This window comes from Chrysemys picta, chromosome 8 (assembly GCF_011386835.1).
Source record: "Chrysemys picta bellii isolate R12L10 chromosome 8, ASM1138683v2, whole genome shotgun sequence".
In the NCBI taxonomy this organism is placed as follows: domain Eukaryota; kingdom Metazoa; phylum Chordata; order Testudines; family Emydidae; genus Chrysemys; species Chrysemys picta.
In genome coordinates, this window is record NC_088798.1 from 68380507 (window position 1) to 68406222 (window position 25716).

The window sequence follows — 25716 nt, forward strand, 5'->3', positions numbered from 1 at the left end:
GCTGAACACACCTGAAATGCAGTGGGCATGTCTGTGGGGATCACTGCAGTCACGGGGCAATAGGAAATGCTGCCCTAACAGCTGTATTTCCTCCCCCTCTTCTAAAACAAAGCACCATTACAAGGTTCAGTTACTGCACAAAGAAACTAAAGGGGGAGGTGGGGGGATTGATGCCTTGACTTTCAGCTGTAGCAGTGTCTTTCGGCTCCTTAACTCCTGACTGTCCCTGTGTACTGGGGCAGCCCAAGAAGAGGTGCTGTCAGTGGGTTGCTCAAAGAGCAGCGTTGTACTAGGTGTGTGGTCTCACCATGTGCAAATCCCTCTTCTTGCCTGAGGAAAGCTGGATTCTGCAGGGTGGCTGGGTCAGATCACAGAGGGGCCTTTTGCTTTCTGGCTACTTGGTAACTAATGTTACTGATGTTCTGCACATGGGCGCTGCCCTACCCCTAAGGAAGAAGGTTAGGAATATCTGCAGCAGAACAGTGCTGGCCCAGCAAAAGGAATCATCTAGGCACAGGCGTGTTTGGCAGACTCAGATGGGCAGCCGAGGCAGCAGCACTCAGGCAGGCAGGTGCCTCCTGACTTTGGGGAAAGGCTGCCCAGTTTGCTGGAGAAGCAGCCGTACTGGAGAGATTTCTCCTCATGGCCAGAGCTCGGGCAGCAAATCCCACAACTGGGAAATCGCCGCAAGGCAGAGCTGCAGCAATAACTTGCCTTTTCTAACCCCTGTGGGGCCCAGGATGTACTTTAATTCCAATGTGGGGTGGGGGTCAGCACAGTACCAGTGTCAAAGCACAGCTGGCTCTGCCCTGCGTGCACTCAGCAGAGTCAGCACAGCTGAGATCCAGCCACGTTATCCTCCTGCCTCATCAATGGGATTGTTTACTGGCCAATGCGAGGCCCCGAAGGCAGGGGGCTGGATGTGTGCTCAGCTGGAACTGGAGGCAGTTTGCCTGCAGAGCCAGTATTACAGTATTTGAGGAGGGAGAACCAAGCTTGGGCCAGGCAAATTGACATTCAGCCTGGCCCAAGCTCTGAGCAATTTGGCCTCCTCTGCCCTTTACCCCAGCACCAATGAGCCAGTGGCTGCCCTCCCTCACACAACCCAAGTGGGTCTGGTTCCCCTGTTTAGGGCTCTTTTGTCTCTGCCCTAGAGGAAGGCTCCAGCTCAGTCCCCTCCTCCCAGCAGCTGGGCTCTGGCTGGCTGGAAGATGACAGCTGGAGAAAGGCTTGGCCTGCCTCAGCCCACATAGTCAGTGGGGCACATCTCCTGCCCTGCAGGCATGGTCCCTGGAGCAATCAGCAGGGACAGGGTAGAGCAGCAGCAATAGGGAGTAAGAGCACTTGTTCATGCTCCTGCAGGGGGCAGCTGGTGGGTGCTTTGGGGAGGTGAGTGTGAGCAAGTCCCTCACTCCCATCCTGAGCAGCAGGTCCCATACCAGCACCAGCAGCCAGGGTGTCTCATCATCATGCCCAGAACTAGCACAGGGGCACCAAGGAGGGAGGAGGCCTCTGGTGCAGTGCTGCAGAGACACCATAAGTAGGGGGTGAGCCCCAATCCAACAGGGACAGCACGTTGCCTGTGCTGTGTGCGTGCAGTGCACCTGTGACCCAGCCAGACCCTCCCCCCCTGTGGAGCAAGGACTGCCCTTCTCCCCCTGCCATTGTTAGTGCCATTTGTGGAGCTGGAGCAAGACCTCCTTCCCTGGACCCTCCTTTCTCCTCCTCCCTGCCACTCTTCATGCCACTGGGGGGGGGTGTCAGGCAAACCCACACGATTCACTGAGCCCTGGGAGGAATGAAACAATGAATGGATGTGGGTGTGGTGGGTTAGGTCACAGAGACCCCCTTGGGACTGTCACCTGATGTGCTGAAATTACCTCTGAGCCTGTTTTCTTTGTCACTCCAGAGCCCTGGGACTCCAGAGCCCTGTCTTGTTGAGCCAAACACGCTAGCCTGCTGCAATACAGCCCCAGGGTCTGAACCACAGTCCCAAAGCTGCAGACTTAACTGAAAACAGCTAAGCAAATACTCCTGTCTACAGCACCCAGACACCCAGTTCCCAATGGGATCCAAACCCCAAATAAATCTGTTTTACTCTATATAAAAGCTTATACAGGGTAAACTCATAAATTGTCCGCCCTCTCTAACACTAATAAAGAGATATGCAATGCTGTTTGCTCCCCCAGGTATTAATCACTTACTCTGGGTTAATTAATAAACAAAAGTGATTTTATTAAGTATAAAAAGTAGGATTTAAGTGGTTTCAAGTAATAACAGACAGAACAAAGTAAGTTACCAAGCAAAATAAAATAAAACACGCAAGTCTAAGCCTAATACATTTAAGAGACTGAATACAGGTAATAGCTCACCCTCAGAGATGTTCCAATAAGCTTCTTTCACAGACTAGACTCCTTCTTAGTCTGGGCCCAATCCTTTCCCCTGGTACAGTTCTTGTTAGTTCCAGCTCAGGTGGTAACTAGGGGTTTTCTCATGACTGGCAGCCCCATTTGTTCTGTTCCACCCCCTTTTATAGCTTTGGCACAAGGCGGGAGTCTTTTGTCTCTCTGGGTCCCCACCCCTCCTTCTAAATGAAGAAGCACCAGGTTTAAGATGGATTCCAGTTCAGGTGACATGATCACATGTCACTTTAAGACCTTCTTCATTACCTAGGAGCTGGAAGATGTGTACATAGGAAGGCTTGCAGGTAAACAAACCCATTCACAGTTCATTGATTCTGAAGCACCCTTAATGGCTTCCACTTAACATGTTTACATCAGTAACACAAGTTTATATCTTATTCTCCTAACTCCAGACATAGAAATAATACATGCAAACAAATAGGATAATCACACTCAGTAGATCATAAGCTTTGTAATGAAACCTTACAAGAGACCTTTTGCATGAAGCATATTCCAGTTACATCATATTCACATTTATAAACATATTTCCATAAAACACATGTAGTGCAACATCATAGTGAGGACAGGATGAGGAACCAACCCAGAAGACTGAGAGAAAACAAAGGAAGATGCAGGAGCTCTGAGTAAAGGCAGAGAGGAAGTGGCTTAGAGAACCAGCCGCTGGCGAAGGAGACCCAGCCTGGAGCTCATAGGAGCTGAGAGCATGTCACCCACCCACCACCCTGCGCTCACACCACATGCTAGAACCAGAGCAGAGCACAGACAAGTTAGACTGACCCAGTGGGGGAGGGATCACACTGGTGCGGGGCAGAGTTGATGTGTGTCTAGCCAGGCATGCGGGGGGGACTGTTTTGCTGCATGCTGTGCTAGGGCACGGGAAGCTGTAGCCCCTGCCAGAGATCCTGCCCTGGGTCTGATGAGGGAGGTGCTTGTCCCTCGGTTAACGCTGACCCCCCTGGAAGGGAGGGCTGGTGTGTGTGCCAAGGTGCATGGCTACGATCTGGGAGTCTCCCTCTGACAAGGAATGACACAAACAGGGATCCCTGGGGACCATGGCAGAGGCACTAGGGGCAACTTTGAGTCAGACGGACTCTCCCATTCCAGCCCAGACCCCCACCCCATCCTGCCAGCGTCACACCTAGGGGACCAGCCTGGGAGATTCAGAGACAAAACGAATGGAGGAGCTGCCCTGGTGCGGTGCAGACCTGGCCTGCTGACCAGATGCCCACCACCGCAAATATTTGTAAGTGGCCAGATTGGATTTATGGGCCCCTGGGCCCCTGGAACAAGTGAGACCCTTTTGCTCGGGCCCAAACATCTACCAAGACACACGGGGCCTTTGCTAGTCAGCTCCAAGGGAGCCTCTGCTGCAGCACCTCCATGGCCCAGGGCCTGGCGCGGAGATGAGCAGGCAGGCCTGTGACCCTGGTGCTCAGCAGGCTTTGCGCTCCCGGGGGGTCCCACAGCCTGATACGAGCTTGGAGTTGGGTCGTAGGCTTCTGAGAGCCAGGGCTGGGCGGCCACCCCCCTGCTGAGCTTGGGTTACTTGCATGTAACCCTTGGGAGCCAGTTGGGGAAGGGCTGACGTTTCCCAGAGAGACCCACCACATCTCCCCCAGCCCCAAGGCAGCCTGGCAGCAAGTGGCTCAGCTTTCTGGATTGGAACTGGGTGCCACCTCTTCCACTCCCCCAGGACTGGACCAAGGGAACGGCTGGCTGAGTTGTCCAGACACATGGAGGGTCTGAGCACACAGCTAGAGATGAAGCTGCAGAGACTGGCCTGAGGCAGTCCAGGGTGAAGGGCCAACAATCAGTTTGCTCAGGATGGCCAGCACCTCTGCTGGGAATGCGGGATGCCAGCCACAGCACAAGGGGGTGCTCCCAATGGAGGGTGGCTTTAAAGAGGGGGATTCTTAGGGCATAGGACTGAACTCCAGGGATAACCACTAGGTTCAAGGCCTGACTGGGAATGGTCTAGATCAGAGGTTCCCAAAGTGGGCGATACTGCCCCCTGGGGGGCGCTGGAATGATCCAGGGGGGCAGTAGTAGCCTCAGGTGCAATTGGGGGGCATTGAATAAAAATAAGGGGGCGGTGGAAACATAAAGAAAGAAGAGAATATAAGAAAATTTTGAAAAACCGTTCGTACATGTTTCATCTGTTGTGTAACATAGAGTTAAAGTTGTAGTGATTACTTTATTTTCCAAATAAATTCACAAATTATAACTGATCAGGTGTCAAGTCCGCCAACAGCTCTTAACAAGCAAGTGTTGGCAGGCGAGCATGTCGCGCATTGTCGGGAAGTCCAGCATGCATCGGCAGGAATATGTACGTGTAATGACTTGTTTACAATACGATACTATAAATAGGCGACGTATGAAATCTAATTTAGATTGTTTCTGAATTGTGTAAAAAGCAGTTAACAATAGTGCAATAAGTATTTAAAAAATTTTATTCACATTTGATACCTTCGATCTTTACGGATTATGGATCACATACAAAGCAAATTGTATTATTGTTGTTTCAATAAAACTGCAATTTACACGTGAGTATTTTTATACATTTTCTTACATATCTACCGTACGTTTCTGTGTCTCTAGTGCTTACTAATAATAAAATTGTAGCAGGCTTGTGTCGGTACAGTACTATTTGAAGTGTACAGTCAATATATTTGTCATATTTTTTATTACAATATTAACGAAAACAGGGGAATGAAATCGAAAAAAACTGTTAACTATTAACATTTATTTATATCTATCGAATCATCTGTGTTAATTGGTAAATAAGGCGTGTGTTAATAAGGAACAATTATTTAAATAAGGGCAAACTAAATTAAAACTATAACTGATTTTTAATTGCATATTGATTATTTTTTAAATTAATTATTTCTTGATAAATTTAGTTTGATATTTGACAATTTAATATCAAATACATATATCTAATGCTGAGCAAAGAACAAAACCCAGTTTATTAGTTTCATTAGTTTTTTAGTTTGGTTGTCTTTTGCCGTCTTACGCAAAAACCACTGTATACCTGATGTCGTGGGCGATATTCTAACAACACATCTTTCTTTACTATATTGTAAGACGTAGGTAGAAATATAGATACATAAAAGAACGCAAATTTGTCACTGCATCTTTCTGTTTGTTCACTTAAGGAAGGTAGATTTCTAGGGGGGCGCTGAGTAATTTTTTTTCTGAAAAGGGGGGCGCTGAGTAATTTTTTTTCTGAAAAGGGGGCGGTAGGCCAAATAAGTTTGGGAACCTCTGGTCTAGATCCATCAGCAAGTGCCCAATGGTTACCATCGTCCTCAGCGCTGTGTGGCCGGCTGCCCCAGTGGAAACCAGTTCCCAGGTGAAGACTGTCCAGAAAAGGACATTCTGCCAGCGCTGGTGGCCACAGGACTTATTGAACCCTCCCAAGAGCTGGAGCCAGCTAACTGCTGGAAACTGGCTCAGCAACCCTTATTAGGGTACGTACAGCTGGCTCCAAGCTGCTTCACCAACATGGGAGCGTGGTGACCTGGGTAGCCATGCTCTGACCCAGGTTGTGCTCCAGCACGGCCGTGACAAACTGCTACAGGCTCATGAACCTTGGCGACGCCCACGGGGGGGGAAGGGGGCAGATGCCAGCATGCACAGTGAGATGGGACAGGCTCAGAGCCGAGACGCCTGCCCTCTGTGGATAGGACAGAACACCAAGACCGTCCTCCCATGCAAGACAAGAGATTGGCATGGAAGCAAGGCCCACGTGGAGCCATAGCCTGGCCCCATGAAAACCCGACTGTGGTGGCCTGCAGCCTGATAACTGTCAGGAAAGGGGTGCTGCCAGTGAGAGGTCTGAACCGCACCCATCAGCCCATGAGGCTGTACCCCACTCAGGTCAGTGCAGGGGTCCGCACCTTCCCTGAGAAGCCATGGTGATCCCCGGAGAGAGACCAGATGTGGGAGTCTCCCCCAATTTCCCTGATATGCTGCATTGTAACACAGTGGGGGTGGAAAAGGACTGTTTGCTTATGGGAGGCTAAGATACATGGGTATGAGTGTCACCTATCTGTCAGGGCCTTAGGCTCCATATCAGTGGAGCATCAGAGAAAACACGGCAAATCCGGTTGCCTGGACATTGATACCTAGCATCCAACGAACCAGAGGTATTTGGATCTCCCCACCTCTCTGCACAGAGGCTGAGCAACTTTCCCCAGCTGGAGAACAAAGGCCTGGGAAGGTGTGAGGTGGAGGGAGAGGGTGTGAGAGCTGGCTGCTGGAATGCATCAGGGCTCACCTGGAGTCTGATGAAGGAGGCTGGAGGGATGGTTCACTACAGCTTGGCTGTGCTCTGGGCTAGCCTGAAGGGATGATGCTTTAACCGCCAGTTCTCTCATGGAGGAACTTTCAGGGGAACACGGTGGGGCCTGGACCAGATCCTCTGGAAAGCAGGGAGGGAGCACCACCCAGCCTCTCCCTGGCCCCAGCTTTGCTCTGTCCCATCGGCAGCCGCGTCCACAGCTGTGCTCCCGACCCCAGCCTCCGCGCAGCTCCACTTTCAGACCCACCCCAGCCTTGACTGCTGTCCATGGCTCTTTTCAGCTTATGCTCAAATAAATTTGTTAGTCTCTAAGGTGCCACAAGTACTCCTGTTCTTTTTGCAGATACAGACTAACATGGCTGCTACTCTGAAACCTATAGTTAAGGTTGCCTGACATTTTCCATTATAAGACCCTGTTTTCATTTGCTTATGACTTTGGCCAAACTGTAAGTGTTTGGACTGAAATTTCCCATGCTGGGATCCTGCCTTAGGCTGACTTTTTTTTTTTTTTTTTTTTTTGACTGTCAGCGGAATTGTTCAGGCATTTCTGAGAATGAAATTAGGGGAAAGTACCTTGCTTTGCCCATGTTATAAAATTCTTACAGTGATTTATGGTGAGAAGCTCCTGAAAATCTCTGTTCTCTCGTGCTCAGTAGAAGTTTGTTAGTGTCTAAAAAGCCTCTCTTCTCTGAGGAGTCCGTCTGCACTGAGTGTGCTCCATCCCCTCACAGCTCCTACATGCTGACTGGAGTGGGCATGCGCCATCCCCACAGTGTTGGAAAGTGAAGCCATCAAAAGTTAAGAAATGCCAGAAATAGGGCTCTGTGTGCAACCCTGTGCCTAGTATGGTCACATAATATTTGCAACTTTAACATGCTTTTCATATAGTTTTTCTGGGTGTAATTAACAGCACAAGCACAGTCTTGCACTGGCAGTGGGACTAACTTTTCAGAGCAGCATCTTAGAGTTTGCAGCAACAAACAGAACGGACACCATTCTCCCTCTAAGGGCAAGCTGCAGCTCTGCTCACTCTAGGATCTTTCTCCATATTCAGACCCCTCTATGGGTGTGGGGAACAGACCGTCCCATTGGTTGTCCTTTCCCATGCCTCCACCTCCTGTGAAAGGGCAGCCACCAGAGCTCCTGGACATCGCGAGTTTCCTGTTTCTTCAGCACATGGAGTAGCTAGTGCTCCACTGGCACTGCAGGGCTGGGAATGCTTCTGTGTGCTGCCACCCCCAGGGCCATGGATATTCTTGCCATCTCTGCAGCTGCCCCCTGGCCAACACTTGTGACCATTTTGATGGGGACAAGGGAGCTAGATGCCTGTGGAGGAAGGAACTCTCCAGGAACCCCCAACCTCTACATTGCAGGATGGAGAAAGAGGGGGCAACTTCTAAAGGTTAGGAGGCAGAAAATTCAGGGGTGGTGCAGGGGCTAACTACTAAATGCTGGGCTGTGGGATGTGGGGGTGAATAAGAATGAAGTGTTGGGGCAGGATATGAAATGGTTGTGTGGCGAAGCTGAAGGGCAGGGACTGAGTGGAATGGCACAGGCCAACAGTGACAGGGTGTGACCGCACACCCAGACTGGCTGCACACCCCTGCCAGGAACTGGGCTGCGGTGGGGTTTGTTTGTTACATAGCTGCTTGTAGCTATGCACATTGCAAGGCCCCACCCATCCTTCCCCTGAGATCACTGCTGTAGATGGCTCATTCATGACACAGACGCCTCCGCCCTCTCCCTGACTGAACTCATCCAGGTTCCTTGGCTGCGATAGTCTGAATTAGAGTCGGACCAGAATGAAAAACCCAGGTCCAAACTCTGTAGCCTGGTGGCTGGATTAAATGTAACCCTATACCATGGCAAGGAGGCTATTTGACAGGAACCATTGGCTGTGCCCTCTGCCTCAGAAATGCTGAATTCATAGTGGGTCGTCAGTTCTGTCTGAATGCCCAAAGTGTGCCAGGTGCTGTCCACGTGAAGAATTGGTCCGGTCCCCAAAGACTCACAGTGTAAGGTCAAACATGCCATAAGCAGACCGGGGGAGAATGAAGCAGAACAAGAGTTACAGTAAATAGAGTAACACATCTGCATTTACTTTCTCCACCACCACTCATGATTTTATAGATCTCTATCATATCCCCCCTTAGTCATCTCCTTTCTGAGCTGAAAAGTCACAGTCTTATTAATCTCTCCTCATACGGAAGCTGTTCCATACCCCTAATATTTTTTGTTGCCCTTTTCTGAACCTTTTCCAATTCAAATATATCTTTTTTGAAAGGGTGTGGGGGGGGAAGGGGCACATCTGCAGTATGTATCTATCCCTTTCTTAATGATTCCCAACATTCTGTTAGCTTTTTTTTTACTGCTGCTGCACATTGAGTGGATGTTTTCAGAGAACTACCCTCAATGACTCCAAGATCTCTTTCTTGAGTGGTAACAGCTAATTTAGACCCCATCATTTTATACGTATAGTTGGGATTATGTTTTCCAATGTGTATTACTTTGCATTTATCAACATTGGATTTCATCTGCCATTTTGTTGCCTAGTCACCCAGCTTTGCAAGATCCTTTTGTAGCTCTTCGCAGTCTGCTTTGGACTTAACTATCTTGAATAGTTTTGTATCATCTGCAAATTTTGCCACCTCACTGTTTACTCCTTTTTCCAGATCATTTATGAATATGTTGAATAGGACTGGTCCCAGTGCAGTACAGACCCCCTCTCTCCATTCTGAAAACTGACAATTTATTCTTACCCTTTGTTTTCTATCTTTTAACCAGTTACCAATCTATGAGAGGACCTTCCCTGTTATCCCATGAGAGCTTACTTTGCTTAAGAGCCTTTGATGAGGGACCTTGTCAAAGGCTTTCTGAAAATCTAAGTACACTATGTCCACTGGATCACCCTTATCCACATGCTTGCTGATCCCCTCAAAGAGTTCTAGTAGATTGATGAGGCATGATTTCCCTTTACAAAAACCATGTTTACTCTTCTCCAACAAATTATGTTAATCTATGAGCCATTTTTATAAAATTGGCATCACATTAGCTATCCTCCAGTCATTTGGTTCAGAAGCTGATTTAAATGATAGGTTACAGACTACAGTTAGTAGTTCTGCAGTTTCACAATTGAATTCCTTCAGAACTCTTGGGTGAATACCATCTGGTCCTCGTGACTTATTACTGTTTAGTTTATCAATTTGTTCCAAACCTTCTTGTGACGTTATTGATATAATCAGGGACCATATAGATCATTGTTGCAACCAAGGTCCTGTAGTGGCACCCAAATCTTGTACAAAGGGGGTCTAAGACAAGGTTATGGTTTGCTGGTTATGATTATGCTGTCTATATGTGTGTATCAATTTTGTAGTTGAAGTTATGAATATTGGCTCTATACTGTCTGTATTTCAAACTTATGCTATGCTTCTGGGTGACACCTCAGACAAGTTGGTGTCAGCTCTGCCTAGCCTGCTTGATGGCCCATTAAGGACTATCAGCTATACAATGAACCCATTCAGAGAAGGCAAATATGCCTTGAGACTCAGCAAAGTATGCAGGAACTGGCCCATATGACTCCAGACTCCATTTTGCTGTAATTTTCCACAGTGAGAACAAAGAGGTGTTCTTACACCTGGAAAAGACTATATAAGGCTGATGCCTCATCTCCATTTTGTCTTCAATCCTGCTTCTTACCTCTGGAGGGACTTCGCTACAAACAGAAACTCTACACCAGGGGTGTCAAACTCAATTGCACAGGGGGCCAAAACTCAAAACTCGCGGGCCGAACAGTATAACCATTTATTTAACAGACTAAATATTTATGTTTTTTAACCATTAATATGAACCAAAATACAGGATATCATTCCAAAATAAATACATTTCAACTTAAAATATTTTGCTCTTCATAAAAAAATATCCTGTCAATACAATACATTCAAAATCTGTACATGCTGGAATATTAAAAAATCTGAAAATATAAATAAAAAATTGAATTTAAAGCAAAAGTATAATCATAACAAATCATAACATTCCATTTTCTTGTCCTATTTAGTCAGAGCCTGATACTTGGAGTCTTTTCTTTGCAACAAGTTCGTTTATGTTTGGGGTTAGGTTCTGTGTTGTGAAGATTCTCAGGATCGATTGCAGGTGTTCATCAGTGAGGCGACTCCTGTGTGACGTTTTGTTAATTTTCATCACAGAGAACAGCTGCTCGCACAGATATGTGCTGCCAAACATGGACAGGATTCGAGCCACATGTTGGCGGAGCTGCGGCATCGCTTCAGGAATGAAGCGAGTGAACTGTGCTGGCCCCGCAGTGTCGTACTTTGCCTTCAGTGTCCCGTTACATTGCAGTTCTATCAGCTCCATCTGCATTTCTACAGGTGCGGTTTCCACATCGACTGCAAATGGGTTGCGAAGCAGCTCGAAGTTACTTTTCTGTGCCTCAAAGTCACTGAAGCGCCGTGCGAACTCAGTGCGCAGCGCGCTGAGTTTTTCAGCAAAGGTGGCATTTGGGAAAACTGTGGCACTTTCTTGGTTCCGTATTACTTGGCAACAGGGAAAGTGAGACAAGTTGCATTGGTGCATTTGTGTCTCCCATAAGCGCAGCTTCACTTGAAATGCCTTCACTGCATCATGCATATCGGTTATTATGTGCTCCCGTCCCTGGAGTTGAAGGTTTAAAGCGCTAAGATGCGACGTTATGTCAGCCAGGAACGCCAACTCACATTTCCACTTTTCATCCCGCAGAACTGTGCAGTCTTTCCCCTTACTGTCCATGAACTGGCAGATTTCCTCTCGCAGCTCAAAGTGTCTTTTGAGAACTTTTCCCCGACTTAGCCACCGGACCTCCGTATGATATGGCATATCGCCAAACTCGCTATCTATTTCCCGCAGAAAAGACTGGAATTGGCGGTGATTTAAACCGTGGGCTCTGATAAAGTTGACGGTTTGTGTTACAGTGTTCATCACATGATCCATTTTTAGGACTTTAGCACTCAGCGATTCCTGGTGTATGATGCAGTGATACACTGTCAACTCACCGGCACAGTTCTCCTCCCGCATCTTTGAGCGCATCCTTCCCACCAGTCCATTTTTTTCACCACACATAGCAAGTGCGCCATCTGTTGTAAGTCCAACGAGTTTTTCCCACGGCAGTTTCATGTCGGTTACACTTTGAAATACATTTCCAAAGATGTCTTCTCCTTTCGTTGTCCCGTGCATCGATTTAATGTCCAGTATTTCCTCTGTTACGCACAAATTGGAATCCACACCACGGATAAATATCGCCAGCTGTGCAGTGTCAGTCGCGTCAGTAGTTTCATCCACGGCAAGGGAGTATGCAACAAAATCTTTTGCTCTTTCAGTCAACTGTGTTTTCAAATCAGTCGCCATCTCACAAACCCGATTAGCAACAGTGTTTCTGCTGAGGCTTACATTTGCAAACGCTCGCGTTTTATCTGGACAAAGGACGTCGCACACTTTCATCATACAATTCTTTACGAATTCCCCCTCGGTAAACGGCCGTCCTGATTTGGCGATCTCTTCGGCCACAATGAAACTTGCTTTCACAGCAGCTTCACTTTGTGATTTTGCTTTGGTGAAAAACGTCTGCTGGGATGTCAAATTCTTCTTCAACTCCTCTACCTTTTGTAGCTTCTGTCCTGCGCTCAGGTTTTTGAATTTGTTCTCATGTTTCGTCTCGTAGTGCCGTCTTAGGTTATACTCCTTCATTACAGCGATATTACTCCCGCAAAGGAGACACACTGGTTTACCTGCAATTTCAGTAAACATATACTCATTCTCCCACCGGCTTTGAAAGCCTCGGTTTTCAGAATCAATTTTTCTCTTGGCCATTGTTGGGGTCTAGCTTTGATTTGATATTAGCGTTGTATACATCAACAGACCGTGAACTTGAACCGCGGCTTGCCGTTGGCGGCAATTGCACTGCATCATGGGATTTGTAGTGTGTGTTATTGGGGCGTCATATCACAGGGCCATTAAAAACAGATATATAAAACGATTTCGCGGGCCGGATATAATTGTATGGCGGGCCGGATGTGGCCCGCGGGCCTTGAGTTTGACACATGTGCTCTACACCAACGACTGATGACCCATCCAGCTGGGGATGTATTCCAGAGACTTGATTTGAACTGCAGTTTATTCTATCTCTGCTGCAAGCCTGAACCAAGAACTGTGCCATTACTGTATGTAATCGATCCCATTTAACCAATTCTAACTCTCATCTATATCTTTTTCCTTTTATGAATAAACCTTTAGATTCTAAAGGATTGGCAACAGCGTGATTTGTGGGTAAGATCTGATTTGTATATTGACCTGGGTCTGGGGCTTGGTCTTATGGGATCAGGAGAACCTTTTTCTTTTATTGGAGTATTGGTTTTCATAACCATTTGTCCCCATAACGAGTGGCACTGGTGGTGATACTGGGAAACTGGAGTGTCTTAGGGAATTGCTTGTGTGACTTGTGGTTAGCCAGTGGGGTGAGACCGAAGTCCTCTTAGTCTGGCTGGTTTGGTTTGCCTTAGAGGCAGAAAAACCCCAGCCTTGGGCTGTAACTGTCCTGTTTTTAGCAATTTGTCCTGAATTGGCACTCTCAGTTGGGTCCCGTCAGAGCCACATCATCACACTCCTCTAATGGCCTCTATCTGGGCCAGTTCCTCAGATTTGTCACCTAAAGAGAATACCTCAGGTTTGGGAATTTCCCTCACATCCTCAGCTGTGAAGATGGATGCAAAGAATTAATTTAGTTTCTGCACAACGGCCTTATTGTCCTTGAGTGCTGCTTTAGGGGTGGGGTGGGGGCAGGGAGCAGCGCTGTGGAACGGGGAGGGTTTGGGTGAGAGCAGGGAGCGATGCAGTGGGGGGAGGGGAAAGGTTGGGTGGGAGCAGTGCTGTGGGGGACTGGGAGTGGAGGAGGAAGGGGTTGGGTGGGGGCGGGGAGCAGTGCTATGGGGGAGTGGAGTGGAGGAGGAAGGGGTTGGGTGGGGGCAGGGAGCAGTGCTATGGGGGGAATGGAGGGGGAGGGGTTGGGTGGGGAAGGGGAGTGGAGGCAGGAAGGGATGGGTGGGAGCAGGGAGCGGTGTTGTGTGGGAGGGGAGTGGAAGAAGTAGGGGTTGGGTGGGGTAGGGAGCAGTGCTGTGGGGAAGGTGAGGGGGGGAGAGGGGAGTGGAGGGGGAAGGGTTGGGTGGGGCAGGAAGCGGTGCTGGAGGGGAGGAGTTGGATGGGAGCAGGGAGCGAGGTGGGGAGGAGGGAAATGGAAGCAGGAGGGATTGGGTGGGTGGGAGTAAGGAGCAGTGCTGGGGGGAAGGGCTGGAGGGGGGAGGGGTTAGGTAGTAGCACGGAGAGGTGCTGTGGGGGAGGGGAGGGTGGGTTGGGGGAAAGCCTTTGTTTAGCCCGCGAGTCGGCGACGTTGAGTGTATGTGACATCACAAACATCACCATGGCAAACAGCTGCGGAGTTAGCAGAAGACAGCAGCGGCTCCCTTCCGCATACGCTAGGGCCTGCCACGTGCCCCAGGAAGAGAGTGGGCGGAGGTGGCTGTGACCCCGCCCCTCGTGGGCTCTCAGCCATTAGGACGCGTCCCCGCCGCCGAATGTGAAGTCAGGGTCAGTGGGCGCGTCGTGGCCCTGGCGGACACGGCGAAGTGGTCCGCCCCTGAGCGCAGCGATTGGTGGCTGTGAGGGGCGGGGCTTAGCCGCCTATATGAGCGCGGTAGAGGGGGGTGTGCTCAGGTCTGGGGGAGCGGAAGCCGGGCAGCAATCGGGCTCGTGGGCCGGGTGCATGCGGGTTGGGAGCCGTGAGCGGCGCCGTTGGTTCGCGGGCTGGGGCTGCCCGGGGCTGGGCGACGCTCACTGCCCATGGAGCCCGAGGTGCTGCGCCGCCGGCTGGCCGCGGCCGGGCAGGGCCACCTGCTGCGCTTCTGGGCCGAGCTGGGCGGCGCGGAGCGGCGGGCACTGTGCGAGGAGCTGCAGAGCCTGGACTGCGAGGCGCTGGGCGCCTGCTTCCGTCGGGCCATGGAGGGCGCGGACGCGGCCGACCGCGACAAGGTGGACGGGCGGATGGAGGCGCTGCCGCGGGCCGTGCTGGGCAGCGCCATCCGAGACGCGGACCAGCTCCCCGAGTGGGAGCGCGAAGGTACGGGTTGGGGCTAGGTTGGCTCCACGCCTCTGGGCGCCGCTTAGCGTCTGGCGAGGTCCCTGGCGGGAGGGAGCCCCTTCGGATGCCACTGCTCTCAGCCCTTGGGGGCGGTGGGCTCTGCTGTCCCTGCTGTGCTACTGCCCGACCATACACTAGCGGGCCTCCCCCGTTAGCCTCCGGCTGAGCCCGGGGTCTCCTCTGCGTTCCAATAGGCCCCGAGCTATTGTGACCAGATGTCCTGTTTTTACAGGGACAGTCCCGATTTTTGGGTCTTTTCCTTATGTAGGTTCCTATTGCCCCCCTTCCTTCCTGTCCCGAAATTTCACATTTGCTGTCTGGTCACCCTAGCCTTAGCAGTGCGGAGGCCAACTGAGCCGGGTGGCAAGCTGTTCGGGAATTCCCTGGGCACGCTCAGCTCTAACAGCCCTTCACTAAGCATCTCGGGAAATCCAACCTCCGTGCCTGGGAGCCCTTTTCCCGAGTGCTGCTCTGTGAACAATGACAGACCCTGGGGCCTGAAAAGCTTGCGCTGGGCACAAGCCTCTTTCTTTAATTTCTCAGTTTTAGATTTCATTAACATAAATATGTTTAAACTTGTTCCAGTGGCTGTTCCTCCATGAGGGCCAGTCAGGTGCTTGTGGCGCTTCACAAGTGGCTGCAACATGCTTTTCAAATGAGGGGGCTGGGGTGGAGTGTGACAGGGAGTGTGTTGTATGTATGTGGGGGGAGAGTGGGTTTTTGGGGGGCTGAGAGCATGTTGGCATGCTGTCTTGTAAGTTCAGATAGCAACAGACACACTCTTCCCCCTGCCACCGCTCCTCTCTCACACACAGCATTCCACAGTAATGGTTGCTTTGTCTCAGAGTAGATAAGCATGCCGGCTGTCAGAAATGGAGCTTTCAAAGGGCATATTGGCATGCCTGCAGTGATTCCAAAACAATGACCAGAGTGCCCACTTGACTTAAGGGGATTATGGGACGTTTCCGGAGGCTGATCAGAGCGCAGTAATGCAACACACTGACGCCAGGGTGTTTCAGCCAATGCGCACCAAGTGTTAATCTTCTCGCCGAGGTGGAGTACCAGGAGTGCTCTAGGCCTGGAGTCAGAGCGCTGTATGGGCCTTGCCAGTGTGGACAGGTAGTGAGCTAGGGTGCCCGCGGCTGCTTTAATGCACGCTAACTCGCAAGTATAGCCAAGCCCCAAGATCTGCTGCCTTCAAATACTGCAGTTCCATGTGAAAGGCAGCATTAACGCTGCATATCCGAGAATGTAGACATCCCTAGTAAGGCTAGGATTGGAATGATAGCTTAGATAAAGAGACAGTAGGAGTGATTGTGAAATGAGTCTTGTTGCTGCTATGTAACAGTAATAGAAGGATAAAGCTTACACTTAAATGTAGTGGGTAGAGCACTTCACTGAGACTTGAGGAAGCTGAGTTTTGGTCCCAGCTCTGCTGCTGGGTGATTTTTGGTGCATTGATTTCCCTCTCTGTGCCTCCATATCCCTATCTGTAACAAGAGGACTGTGATACTGACCACCTTTGCAACGCTTTCGGATTGACCGATGGAATGTGCCATAAAAGAGTTGGCATTAATGTATCGAAACACAATGGCCCTGCTTGTTTTATTTGCTCTCTCGGTATGACACTATGGTGTGGCTGGGTAAAGTGGGGAGAGCATAACTGAACAGACTACTAAGCTTTGCACTGACCTACTAGTTACTATGTATATGGTGTCCTGCCAGTGCACCTCCATATGTGTGGCACCCTTTGTTCCATTCCTTAACAGATGGTTAAAACAAATTTGAGGCATGAGTCCAAGCAGGAAGTTATCCAGGAAGCATTTGACCTTTGGAGGTTCATTGTAAACTCTCAGCTGTTTGCTATCAGGAAAAAACAGCCATACCACATAGCTTTTGCTGGTGGAGAAAGCTCTAATGTTGCAAAAGGCTTTTCATTATAAATGCCTGTCTGCAGAAACCTGCAACTTTCTAAACTCTTCTGGGCCAAAGTGGGGTTGCGGGTAGCTGTATCAAGAGGGTGACATACTTTTTCCATTGGGAGGGTAGGAGAATCTGGACACTAATTACATGCAAAAAACTTCACACACAACTCAAACTTAAGTGGACATTCCTCAGTGAGGGCTACTGATCTGAAAATGGCATTGTCAAACAATTTCCAGCTATTGTGGATTTTTTATTGTGCACTATTCTAGGTAGCTGTCCTGTAAATGTAGACCGTTTGGAAAGAGCACAACTTAGCTGCATAAAATTGACTGGTTCAGCTTTGCCTTATTTGAATGCTTTTACTCTTGCAAAAGTTTTCATTTTTGCTGAAATTTGACTTGACTGAAACCAAAGCTTTCTTGGAAAATGAACTTCTGTGAATTGGTCCAACCACTTTGTTTGCGAAGAGGGGACAAACGTTTTTGCAGATAGAAAATCCAGGTGCAGACATCATAATATGCTTAGGCAATGGCTGGACTACATGAAGAACAGTCACTGTTGGGTTGAAAAATGATTGCATAGCTTTCTAAATTGAAATGTATTTGACTTTACCTTTACCATTGTTTGGAGTCTTGTGACAACAGGTGAAACCCAAACTCTTCAATTACATTGTGGCACAGCTAGAGAGCCAAGGGCCAATGTCTTTGTGCTTGGGGTGGGCACCTAATTAATTGGTTAAATTTTATGAAGTGCTGAAGATTGAAACTCCCATTGAAGTTGAACCCTTCACCACAAACCCTATTGATAACTACTGTGCCTTAAGCACCTATTTAGGCTCCCATAGTAAAAAAAAAAAAATTTAGACCTAGACTCTTCATAACAGTGCTATATAAATCCCTAAATTTCCAGTTATTTGTAACTTTAAATTCTTTTGGTCTGTCACATCACCTGCTTGGACATTGCTTGAAGATGTGCACTTCTTTGTACAAGTTCAGAACTGTCTTGAATTCTCACTCTTGGAGTAGAGCCACCCATGTATGCTACACAACTGAGCACATTCTGTTGCTGAAGCTATTGTGATAGAACTGCCTAGCTGTGTAACATCTAGTATATACAAACCCTCTGTGAATAACTGCTTCATGTCTTAGCCCCACATACAACCTAGCACTCCTAACACTTGGCATTCTTCTAGTACTTTAAATGCTGAGTATCTTTTGCGATGCACCTACAAAACAGCATTTATACCAGCTCCTCTGAGATGAGAGCATGTGTCCTAGGATATGGGAATGGACGGGGGGAGAAATGAGGTACAGATTTACCCAAGCTGCTGGCGGACCTGGGATTAGAACTCCAGCATTTGTGGCTCCCATTCATTCCTATGTTTAGGCCATGCTTCTCTCTAATGCAACACATAGGTACTCTTTCCCTTCTTTCGGTCTTCCTTTTGTTTGTTGAATTCCTTTCTAAACTTTCAAATAGGAAAATTCCATGTTAGCTGTGCAATCTTGATTATTTTTTTAACTTACATACTCAGTTCTGTAAGTAATATGGTATTCGAGGGGTGGGTTATTAAATACAAAAATCTACACTGGTGCAACAAGAAGGGTGCATAACTGAAATGCCAGTTAGGCAATAGGAATGCACAGGTTCCTTATCTGTGTTAACTTGCCAGACTGCATTTATCTTAGATCAGGCAGCATTGTCTAGGGAATTAAGTTCTGGGCTAGAAATCTGAGTCTGGGAATTCTGTTTTTGACTCTACTTCCCTCCCATCCTCCCTGCTTTCTGCCCTTGGGCAAATCCCAAATGAAGATAAAGCCATGTACCTCACAAGGGATTTGAGTGTTAATTAATGTTTGTATAGTACTTTGAATACATGTTGGATTGGCCACCTCTTACCACTCCTTATGATGTGGTTAGTCTGGGCTAGTGATACTCTGACATCAGTGGTTCAGGAGCTAAATTAGTGATCAGCATTACTCAAGAGCCACAGTAGTGTGTATTCATTGTTTCATTAACTATAGTACTATATAGTCATATTTAAACAGTATCAAGAATATTTGATATATACACACAGTAACTCCTCACTTAGCATTGTAGTTATGTTCCTGAAAAATGCGACTTTAAGTGAAACGATGTTAAGTGAATCCAGTTTCCCCATAAGAATTAATGTAAATGTGGGGGTTAGGTTCCAGGGAATTTTTTTCACCAGACAAGACTATAAAATATACATGCACAGTATAGGTTTTAAACCAACAACTTAATACTGGGTAAACTGTGATGATGATTGTGAAGCCTGGTTGAGGTGGAGGAGTCAGAGGGTGGGATATTTTCCAGGGAATGCCTTACTGCTAAATGATCTAGCAATTGGCTGAGCCCTCAAGGATTAACTCTGTCTACAAGGCAGCAGGAATGGAGGGAGGGGAGAGAGGATTGCAGACAGACACACACACTGTGTGTATGTGAGAGAGATGTGGATTTCCCCTTTAAGTACACTGTCTTGTTAATTAGATCAGTTTGAGACTGCAGCTGCTGCTGCTGCCTTGAAGCTCCCTCTGTTGTGTGCTCCCCTGCTGTATGGAAGATGGGGGTAAGCGGGGTGCAGGAGCAGGGGGGAGGGGGACACTTTGACATTAGCCCCCCTCTTCCTCCCCTCCCCCCGCACAGCAAGCAGGAGTCTCAGGGAGCAGCTTCAAGGCAGAGGGCAGGAGCAGCACATGGCAGTGCGGGGAGGGACAGCAGCAATTGCTAGTCTGCTGGGCAGCTGCTGCACAGGGAATTTAGGGGACTGGGGAGCTGATTGATAGGGGGGCTGCCAGTCCACCCTGGTTCCAAGCCCCCACCAGCTAGCTGCAATGTGCTGCTCTTCCTGCAAGCAGTGGACAAAGCAAGCGGCTGCCAAACAACATTAGAAGGGAGCATTGCGCAACTTTAAATGAGCATGTTCCCTAATTGATCAGCAACGAAACCACGTTAACAGGGACAACTTTAAGCAGGAGTTACACTGTGTGTGTGTGTGTGTGTGTGTGTGTTCTCAACAAAATGACTGACCAAGTATTTTAACACAATTGGTTAATAACATAGTAAAAGCATCCTGATTGGTTAATTAAATCTGCAGCACCTGTTAAAACACTGAGAGCTGCAGGAGACACTCAGACTGAGGCTAGTGAGCCACATGTGTCACTGATCTAGGCTGTCCTTGTAATCTCTGCAAGACCTGGGAGTTGTGAGGACAACTGTCTTCCTGGTTCTGTGAAGCCCAGCACTGAGAGTCCCAATGATTTTGGGGTAAATAGAAATCTAAAGAGACTTGGCTGAGCCTGGATTACACTCCTGCAACAGGATGATTTGAAGATCCTTCCTGCACATTTACTACATGAAACTGCCAGCTGAGCTTCTGTACCCCCAAAGGATAATCTATCTGCCCCTCCGCAAGGCCACTCCTGGGTGGAGTGGTGTGATCCTGGTGGACAGGAGCTGGCTGTTTTCAAGAAGGGTGCGGGGTAAACACCACACGCATGCCCAGAACTTAGTCTAGTGCTGTTGGGGCTGCTCTGAAGCTCATTCTTGTCTTCTCCAGACAGAGCTCCTTTGCTGTGACTGAGCCAGTACACGTTCCCTCAGACCATCCTGTCCCCCTACCAATAACCGGAGAGTCTTTGTTTAACTGGGATTGGCTGTGCTGCCTTCCTCCCTAAAGCCAGCCAGCTTGGGTGCTGGAGGATTATGGTTCCAATGATATTGTTCATAAACTGGAAGGCATCACATGGTTTCCCCTCTGCAGGGGGAAAGCTTTTAGTCACTTTTTTCTTTTTTTGTTTAGGTCTCCATCAGATTTCTCAGAGCAAAGTAGCTGTCCTCCTCCTAGCTGGTGGACAGGGGACAAGACTGGGTGTTTCTTATCCCAAGGGAATGTATGATGTGGGGTTGCCATCCCACAAAACGCTCTTCCAGATCCAAGCAGAGCGCATCCTGAAACTACAGCAGCTGGCTGAAAAACAGCATGGTACCAAGTGTGTCATTCCATGGTAAGGGGTTTGCATTGTCAGTCCATCCTGATGGTAGTCTGGTTTGTCTGCAGCAGGGGCCTGGGGGAGAGTTCTAGGTTCTGGTCCTGGCTCTATTTCCTTTGTGTAAACTTGGGCATGGTAACTAATCTCTGCCTTGGCCCTTCCTAGATGAAGGCAATTGGCAGTGGTATAGAATTATAGGACTGGAAGGGACCTCAAGAGGTGATCTAGTCCAGTTCCCTGCACTCATGGCAGGACTAAGTATTACCTAGACCAGTAGTTACCAATCGGTAGATTGTGATTGACTGGTTGATCGCAGAGCCTCTGCCAGTCAACTGCAGTCTCGGGCTGCTAAGTTTGGCGGCGCAGCAGGGCTGAGGCAAGCTCCCTGCCTGCACTGGCCCAGCACTGGTCCTGGAAGCAGCTGGCACATCCCTGTATTGGGCGGGGAGGGGGTGAAGGGAAAGGGGGTCTCCAGGCACTGCTCCCCCCTGCAGGCACTGCCCCTGCAGCTCCCATTGGCCGGGAATGGGGAACTGCGGCCAATGGGAGCTGCGGGGATGGTACCTGCAGGGATGGGCAGTGCACAGAGCCAACTTCTCTCCCCTCAGCCCCTCCTCTTCTCCTTCTCGCTCTCTCTCTTCCCTCCCTTCCCCCCCTGCCCTGAGTTGCAGGGATGTGCCGGCAGCGTCCAGGAGTAGCATGGGGCCAGGGCAGGCAGGGAACCTGCCTTAGCTCCACTGCACTGCCACCTGAGCTAAGCGCTGCCCAGTGCAGCCCCGCACCCTGGCCCAGCCCTGAGCCCATTCCCAGAGCCAGGACCCCAAGCCTTCTCATGCACCCCAATCCCCTGCCTGAGCCCCCTCCCAGAGCTTGTGCCCTGAGCCCCCTCCCTCTCTGAACCCCTTGGGCCCAGCCCAGAGCCTGTACCTCAACCCCCTGCCCCAGCATGGTGAAAGTGAGTGCAGGTGGGGGAGAGTGAGCAGTGGGGTGGAGGGAGTGAGGTGGGGTCTTGGAGAAGGGGCGGGGTAGATCCTGGGTTTCACTTTAATTCAAAAAGTGATAATGTGCTTAAAAAGGTTGGCAATGACTGATCTAGACCATTCCTGGCAGGTGTTTATCTAACCTGCCAGGTGCCCATGCAGAGAGCAGCCTATGCTGAGGCTGTCCTCTCAGTAAATTACAAGTTTAAGCTGCACTGGTGCAATGTCTGTTTTAGAGGTTTGCACTGGTGATACAGCATAGTCAGTCATATCCGTGTGAATTTCCTTAATGTAGCTGTGGCCTGAGTCTGCCCATCTAAATTGTTCTGCAAGGCATTGGTGACTGAAAGACACTATACCCAGGCAAAGTATTGAGTTATGAGTTGTAATGCCATAGTTAAGGTTGCAACCAGACTTCCATTATAAGCCTTCTTCTAATGGTATATCTGTGCTACAGCGGCACAGCTGTGGTGCTGCAGATGTGCCACTGTAGTGTAGATAAATCCACCTCTGAGAGGCAGTACCTAGATTGACCTAATCATTGTGCTCAGGGTGAGACATTGTCATAGCCCTGAGTGGGGTAGCTAGATTAATCTAATTTTTGTGTGTAGACCCAGGCCTTGATCCTCTCCCCTCTGGGTGGGGGAGATGGGTGTCTGCCATTGTTTCTCTTCTTTCTTGGTCTTTAAGCTGGTCTTCCCAGCCTGGCTCAAGAAGGATGTGGACTGTGACCTTTCTGGGCCATCATTCTCATGGGTGGGGGTGATGCAGCTTTTCAAAGAGCTGCTCTCCAAATTGTATGTCAGGTGTCTGAGTTCAGGAGGTATTTGAGTATGTCTACACTGCAATTAAAAACCCATGATTGGCCCATGCCAGCTGGCTCTGGCTGTTGGGCCTGCAAGGTGGGATGGTTTCAGAGCCCAGGCTGCAACCCAAGCCAGAACGTCTACATTGTGATTAAATGATCTCACAGCCCGAGCCCTGTGAACCTGAGTCAGCTGGCATGGGCCAGCCAGGGGTATCTAATTCCAGTGTAGACAGAATATACACCTTTGTTCACAATCTACAAAGTATGTATTGTAAAGTATAATTTAAAACTGGTTTCAATATTTCAGACTGTGATGACCCCCCTCAAAAGTGATAGCAAATTACTGTAGATGCTCATAGGAGCATACTCATGGTATTGCCACCCTTACTTCTGTATTGCCACTGGTGGTGCCACTGCTTTTGGAGCTTGGTGGCCAGAGAGCAGCAGCTGCTGCATCTCTCCCCTCCCCCCCCCCAGCTCCCCTTCCTCTTGGCAATATTTTTTGTGATCTTGTGACCCCCTTTTGTGTCAGGACCCCTGGTTTGAGGTGCACTGACTGAAAAATGCATAATTTGCTGATCATCATTGTCATGGCCAAATACAAATAGCAGCATTATGTGTGAAACTATAAACTTCTTCATATATAAACAAGCTGAAATCATGACCAAAGTATGCCTTCTGGAGAAGTCTGGGGAGTGACCTACAAGTTTCTCAGAGACAAAGGGCAAGCTGATGCCTGAGCCATGTGTAAACAAGGCTAGACAGTTACCTGCCAAGTGGCCATTCTTTGGCAGGAAAGGGGGCAGGGCAAACTTCTACATCTTAGTGAAGAAACAGCATGGATTTTCCTTCCACACTGACTGCTTGTTGCCTTGTTCCCAGCTGGAAGTGCTTCTCAAAGTGGGGACAGGACTATAGAAAGAAGGGACAGACACCCCAAGACAATTCTCTTCCCTGCCCATCACATTCACTGCAACTAAAGAAACAAAGGAAGCAGCTGTTGACTCTGGGGGAGGGGTCCTGACTTAGTTTGGTCAGTAAAACTGCTGAAAGCATGTGGCAAAAGAATTTTGTTTCCAATCTAATATAGATTGGTTAGGCACCAGTAAGCATTTTACTTCTTTTTCTTGTAGCATTTGGACTTTTATACCTCGTAACTTGTACTCAAAATCTCCCTGTGGAGTAAACAGTAAAACCAGTTTATTATCTAATCAGCACGTTCAAGTTGAAGGGTCTGGGTGACTCCATTTGGGGTAACAAATTATGTGCATATTATTCCTTTAAAGGAGTAACAGATTTAACATATTTGTACTAGTCAGGAGAGGACTGGGCAGTACAGGACATATATTCCTGGGGAATGATCCAGGACTGGGGCTGTGTTGGGGTCACCCTGCAGCATAACCAAAGCTGGTAGGTGCCAAGGTGTGGCTGGCTGGCAGCAGCACATACAGACATTGCTGGGAGTGATTTACATGCCAAAGGCTGTTTGTGAGCGGGCCAGGCTGGAGACTACAATGCCTTGCTGCTGTAAAGGGCAGCCCAGGTTACAGGGCAGGGGTGACACATCTACTCATTGGTCTGGATTGTACCCTGGTATGTCTCTCACCTAATGAACTGAAATTGTAAACAAGTAGCTTTGGGATTCCTTTCTGTGGTTTCTGTCACAAGCCTGGCACTTCAGGCACCCTTAGAGCCTGTGAAGAAAAATGGGGGAGAAAAGAGACAAATTTCAAAAGCAAGGGAAAATCCCAGGAAAAGCCATGAAAGAATCCCAAGAGATTGCCTTCAGCTGATGGTGGTTCTCTGCACACTGTGGCTTTCTTCACATACAAGTCTAAATAATAAAATGGGTGAACTAGAGTGCCTCATATTAAATGAGGATAATCAATGGGATACAGTAATACCAAATACATTGGAAAGACAAAACAGGTCATGCTGGTTGGGGGAGTGGCATTATATGTGAAAGCATAGAATCAAATGAAGTAAAAATCATAAATGAATCAAACTGCACCATAGAGTCTCTGGGTAGAAATTCCATGCTCTAATAAGAATATAGCAATAGGGATATATTACCAACCACCTGACCAGGATGGTGACTGTGAAATGCTCAGGCAGATTAGAGAAGCTATTAAAATAAAAAAAACTCAATAATAATAATTAATAATTGAAATACCCCATTATTATCCCCATTTTGGCTGGTACATATCACCTCAGGATGAGATGCAGAGATAAAGTTTCTAGACACCTTAAATGACTGCTTCTTGGAGCAGCTGGTCTTGGACCCCACCAGAGGAGAGGCAATTCTTGTTTTAGTCCTAAGAGGAGCACAGGATCTGGTCCAAGAGGTGAATATAGCTGGACCACTTAGTAATAGTGACCATAATATAATTAAATTTAATATCCCTGTGGCAGGAAAAACACCACAGTAGCCCAACACTGTAGCATTTAGTTTCAGAAAGGGGAACTACACAAATGAGGAGGTTAAACAGAAATTAAAAGGTACAGTGCCAAAAGTGAAATCTCTGCAAGCTGTGTGGAAACTCTTTAAAGATCCCATAATAGAGGCTCAACTTAAATGTATACCCCAAATTAAAAAAACATAGAGAACCAAAAAAGAGCCACTGTGGCTAAACAACAAAGTAAAAGAAGCAGTGAGAGGCAAAAAGGCATCCTTTAAAAAGCGGAAGCTTAATCCTAGTGAGGAAAATAGAAAGGCGTATAAAGTGAAGTGTAAAAATACAATTAGGAAGCCAAAAAAGAATTTGACGAACAGTTAGCCAAAGACTCAAAGTGATAGCAAATTTTTGTTTTAAGTACATCAGAAGCAGGAAGCCTGCTAAACAACCAGTGGGGTCACTGGACAATTGACGTGCTAAAAGAGCACTCAAGGACGATAAGGCCATTGCAGAGAAACTAAATGAATTCTTTGCATCGGTCTTCATGGCTGAGGATGTGAGGGAGATTCCCAAACCTGAGCCGCCATTCTTAGGTGACAAATCTGAGGAACTGGCCCAGATAGAGGCCATTAGAGGAGTTTTGGAACAAAGTGATAAACTAAACAGTAATAAGTCACCAGGACCAGAT

The 25716-nt window shown here is 48.3% G+C and overlaps 1 protein-coding gene across 1 annotated transcript in view; it reads left to right on the forward strand.

Annotated features, from left to right (window-relative positions):
• The first annotated feature begins 14469 nt into the window (after nt 1-14469).
• UAP1 (UDP-N-acetylglucosamine pyrophosphorylase 1) overlaps nt 14470-25716 on the forward strand; it is a 35675-nt gene continuing 24428 nt past the window's right edge. Inside the window, 2 exon segments of the mRNA XM_005293594.4 lie at nt 14470-14884; nt 20655-20859. Of these exon segments, the coding sequence (XP_005293651.1) occupies nt 14608-14884; nt 20655-20859 (482 nt within the window). The 5' untranslated portion in view covers nt 14470-14607.